A 4,858-nucleotide genomic window follows, 5' to 3' on the forward strand; every position below is an offset into this window, starting at 1 on the left:
CCGCACGCGGGGCAAGGCTCGTTGCGGCGCTTTAGCTTCTTGGCGCACGCGCAGCACGTGACCAGGTGGCCCGTCTCTCCGTGCACGAGCGTGCAGCTCCTGGGCCGGTGCTGGCACACGAGGCACACGAGGCACGCGGCGTTGGCGTCGCTGCTGCTGCTGCCGCTGCTGCTGCTGCTGCCGCTACTGCTGCTGCTGATGTCGTGGTCGGAGCTCGCGGGAGCCGAGGGAGCGGGGGAGACGGTGTCCGACGACGTCTTCGTTTTGACATCGTCGTCAACGCCCTCCTCCTCCTCGTGTCCGTCTCCTCCCTCCCTCGTTGCTGCGGTTCCTGTTGGGACTGACCACAACTTGCTCTGGGCTACGGACACGATGAGCAGAGTCGACGGTTACACTGGTAGGAACCACCTGGTTCCACCCAGCCCACAGGGGATTATTGTGTCCGTCCGTCAGTCGTGCATGCAAGAATGGGAGGGGTGGGGCCGGGTGGGGTGGGGAGGATTGGGAGGGGCTGGGTGGGGAGGGGAGGGTGGGGCTGGGGGGGGGTGGGAGAGGGGTGGGCTGGGTGGAGAGGGACGGTGGGGCTGGGGGGCTGGGTGGGAGGATGGGGAGGGGCTGGGTGAGGAGGCTGTGCGTAGCTACGCTGCTGTGAGAACTTACTTTTATGAAAACACGGACAAGTCAATCAAAGCGCGTGTGGGCCACCGATCCCCACGCTCGCACCGGCCGCACGCGCGAGCGCACGCGCGCTCCGACGTGCTCGTGACGCCACCGCCAAACTCACCTGCCGCTTGTCTCCGTCGGCCGTCGCCAATGAGCTTCCCTTCACGGCTCCCGCCGCGTAATCTGCATGCCGCAGAACGACACGCGCACCGATACGTGAGCACCGCGACAGCAGAGGTCGCAAACGGGTTTTGATTCCTTTCACGTACCCGTACCCGGCCGTACCCGTACCCTACCCGTACCCGGCCGGGTACGGGTAGGGTACGGGTATCGGGTACCCGATTGCGACCTCTGGGATGAAGCCACGTTGCAGGCGCGGGTGGGTTGATTCTAGGAACTTGAATTGTGAGAAGAGACAAGACGTTGGGAAATGAGTGACAAACGGTTACTCACCAGTGACTCACGGCCTACCCGTACCCGGCCGCACCAGGGTCGCAAACGGGTACCCGGCTACCCGTACCCGGCTGGGTACGGGTAGCCGGGTAAAGGTGTCGACATGCCAAGGGGTAAGGTAAAGGGTTAAAGGTAGTTCGGAAGAATTACCCGGTAGGGTCAAGGTAGCGCGAAGTGTTACCCGGTAAATACGGTGCCTTGTTTACCGCTAGAAGCTCCGTGGAGCAGTCTGTGGCCTCTATTCAATAAGTAATATTTTTTTAAAATTTTTTTTAAACACGCTTTTATGAAATGTACGAGTACTGGCAGAACTCCACGACTCCAGGAAGTGGCCACAACGTAAGGGGCCGTGGCCGATTGCAGCCAACGCCAGTTGATTGTGGACAATTAGACCCAAACCGAAACTTAACATATAAAAAATCATGTTTAAAACATTATATATTTTTGTCATCAGTATGACATAAGTATACCAAGTTTGCAGTCGATACCACATTGGGAAGTGGGTTAAATTGAGTTACAAGATTTGAGGATACAACAACGACAACAACGACAAGCGTGTAAAATTGGAATCATGGAGAGTATTCTATATGAATAAAGCGCTCTACCTTACAGCGTTTACCGTTATAAACCTTGTTCATGTGTAGTAGTACCCCAGTAATTACCCTGTAATCGGGTAATTCGTATGGGGTAAGGGTAAAAGGTAGGGTAAAGGTAGGCTCGTTGCTTTTTACCGGTGATGATACTACTACTAATATTACCGATGATGATACTACTACTACTGCTGATACTATTACTAATATTACCGATGATGATACTACTACTGATGATACTACCGGTGATGATACTACTACTACTGCTGATGATACTATTACTAATATTACCGATGATGATACTACTACTGCTGATACTACCGGTGATGATATTAGTACTGCTGATACTACCGATGATGATACTACTACTGCTGATACTACTACTGCTGATGATACTACTATTACATTTTAACTTGTACCTTACCTGCTAAAGGGTCTAAGGTAAGGGTAGAGTGATTATATTATGGTAAGGTAAATGGTAGGGTAAAGGTAGGCTCGTTGTTTTTACCTTTAAACTTTTACGTTACCTTGCCGGGGCCTGGCTCCACCTTTGCGTCTGTCGGTGGTGGCTCTGCCGAGCGCCTTGGCCAGGAGAGCGCCCAGCGACCTGGGGGACGAGCTGCAGACAGAGGAGAGATGTCTGTGAGAGAACGAACGCTGGGGTGGAAGTTTGCGTGACTGCAAGAATCCATACTCTTTGCTTCTTTGAACAAATAAAATATTAAAAATTCGTGATTTAATTTAGTTATTTCTATTTTTTATTTTTTTATTTTATTTTATTATTTCCCTTCTACGTGACTTTACTGACAGAACCAATGTTTGACAATTCATCGTGTTACATTCTATTTTATTCACCGTTTGCAACTCCAACCGAGGGTTAAAGTGCGCATGTTCGTCTGATAGTCAATCATTGAACGCAAGCTACCGAACAACCATTTCACGCACATGCCGGTTTACCTATTAAACCGAGTATAACACTTCCTGTAAACAACGAGAGTTTATTTGTTTCACCAGGTGAGAACTCAATAGTCCGGGGATTAGTTTCATACGCAAGGGTGGTGACACCTGGGTAACCCGAGCTGACAAAACCAAATCAAATCACGTGAAATACAGCAATCAAATAGAAACATCTGAGAAAAAACGGTGTCATATGAGAAATGGAAAAACATATGGCAGATATAAATCAATGTTCAATAATACACACTCTTGTGTTGGCTCAGCCACATTTTCAAACTGATCATAGTACAATTACAATTAAGTTACATAATTGTTTTACAGGATGTGTGTGAAATGAACATTCTAAATTAGCACAAGCTGATAATTGTTTATATACCATTCTATCTGGCAACAAAACTGACACCTTTTTTACAAGGAATCATGTTTGCATAGACCACAATACCTGCAGTCATAATGCAAACAAAAAACACAACTCTGATAATGAATGCACTGTCCTTGAAGTTGATTGGTCCACACCCGAGACAGCTTTCCTTAGAGCCTAGTCTCACATGGGTTGGACCAGATGACGCCAATAGGCGCACAGCTCAAAGACAACGCACCATCAGAGTATGAGAGCTCGGGGTGAAGCACAAGCTGTCGCACAAACAAATCAACAACGCAAGGGTAGATTTTACACGGCAAATTAGAAAAGTTGTGCCCATCAGATGAGCTCTCCCATCACGCCACAGGACCGATGATCCAGTGGTCACAACAGCGCACAGTTCATCCGTGGTACATACCGTCGCAACCCTCGGTTGACAAACTCCTCGACACGCCGCCGGTCTTTCTCACCTCGGCTCTTTGAGGGAGAAGCTCTCCACGCCGAACAGCTCCCCCAGAGGGTCGCCCTTGCAGTGCACGATGTGTAGCCTCCGCTTGTCGTAGAGTTGCTTCGTCTTGATGTAGCCGCCCAGGTGATGGAAGACCTGCGCGGGAGGATGCCTCCGTCAACTGAGAGGCCTCCTCCAACCTCTCAATACTCTGACAGTGCGCTCTTTTGAGTGAGTTGTGCGCCTTTTGGCGTCATCTGGTCCAACACCATGTGAGACTAGGCTCTCAGAAAAGCTGCTTTGGGTGTGGACCAATCAACTTCAAGGACAGTGCATACATTATCAGAGTTGTTGTTTTTTGTTTGCATTACGAATGCAGGTATTATGGTCTATGCAAACATGACACCTTGTAAAAAAAGTGTCAGTTTTGTTGCCAGATAAAAGGGTAAAAATTAACCCGTAAAAACAAAGTTTTTCGCTATAAATCCTTTATATGCGTGGCGGCTAGAGTCCTCTCGTCCTCTGGCTTGAGATGGCTGCCACCTATGGGTCAGATGATTGCCTGCCACCATTAAGCAATTGGTAATTAAATATAATAAAAAAATTCCTAAAAAGTGTAAAATTTTTGAAAAAAAATTTTTCACGAAAATAAATTGTCACGCACAACGAGTCTGTGTGCAAAATGTCAGCTCGATTGGATCACGGGAAGTGGGTTAAAAAACGACCGAAAGATTTGCACGGTCGTAAGCGCGCAAGCAAGTGAACTTAATATAAAGGATTTTTAAAAAAACAATTATCATTTTGGGGCAATGCCAGGCAAAGCGGCGGGCAAACCGCCCCACGCCTCGGCACAGGCGTCGCGAGTGAGCGTCCGCATCTCACCTGCGGCAGCGTGAACGTGTCGCCTGTCGCACCGACAGAGCGCAAGAGACGCAGCAGCAGAGGCACAGGCCTCACCGCCTGCGGGACAGACGGAGAGAGAGAGGCGGTCGTCACGTCACCCCCGCATTGAAATCGCCCTCGAAGCAATCGTTGCGCAAATCGTAATCACGCAACACTTTATCTGCTCGCCGGCTTGTTACAAAAGAGACACGCCGACACCAAGAACACGCGCATCTCCGGTGAGCGCACAGTCGGCTAAGTATGGTGCGGAAGAAGTTCAACGCACACGCACACACACACACACACATGCGCAGACACGCAAAGCAAACGCGCACACACGAGCCATTAGGAGTGAGCAACACCCCTCAATGCGCGCGTTGCTGTGCAAAGATTCATACTCTTTGGATTTTTCGGTAACGTCACGTAGTTACATTTTTTAAAATCCTTTATATTAAGTTCACTCGCTTGCTTGCTTGCGCGCTTACGACCGTGCAAATATTTCGG

The 4,858-nt window shown here is 49.3% G+C and overlaps 1 protein-coding gene across 1 annotated transcript; it reads right to left on the reverse strand.

The window, feature by feature from the left end:
* Nucleotides 1-6: 6 nt before the first annotated feature.
* Nucleotides 7-4,588, reverse strand: LOC133362729 (E3 ubiquitin-protein ligase Mdm2-like; the record flags this gene model as incomplete). Its single annotated transcript, XM_061581655.1, has 6 exons — nucleotides 4,574-4,588; nucleotides 4,355-4,432; nucleotides 3,495-3,628; nucleotides 2,234-2,325; nucleotides 724-846; nucleotides 7-361 (listed from the first exon to the last, which is right to left on the reverse strand). Coding segments are annotated over exons 1-6 (797 nt in total), but the record flags the coding sequence as incomplete, so codon positions are not given.
* Between the last annotated feature and the right edge of the window lie 270 nt (nucleotides 4,589-4,858).

Source organism: Lethenteron reissneri, unplaced genomic scaffold (assembly GCF_015708825.2).
Source record: "Lethenteron reissneri isolate LAM-NWPU_2019-01 unplaced genomic scaffold, ASM1570882v1 scaffold_1592, whole genome shotgun sequence".
Classification (NCBI taxonomy): domain Eukaryota; kingdom Metazoa; phylum Chordata; class Hyperoartia; order Petromyzontiformes; family Petromyzontidae; genus Lethenteron; species Lethenteron reissneri.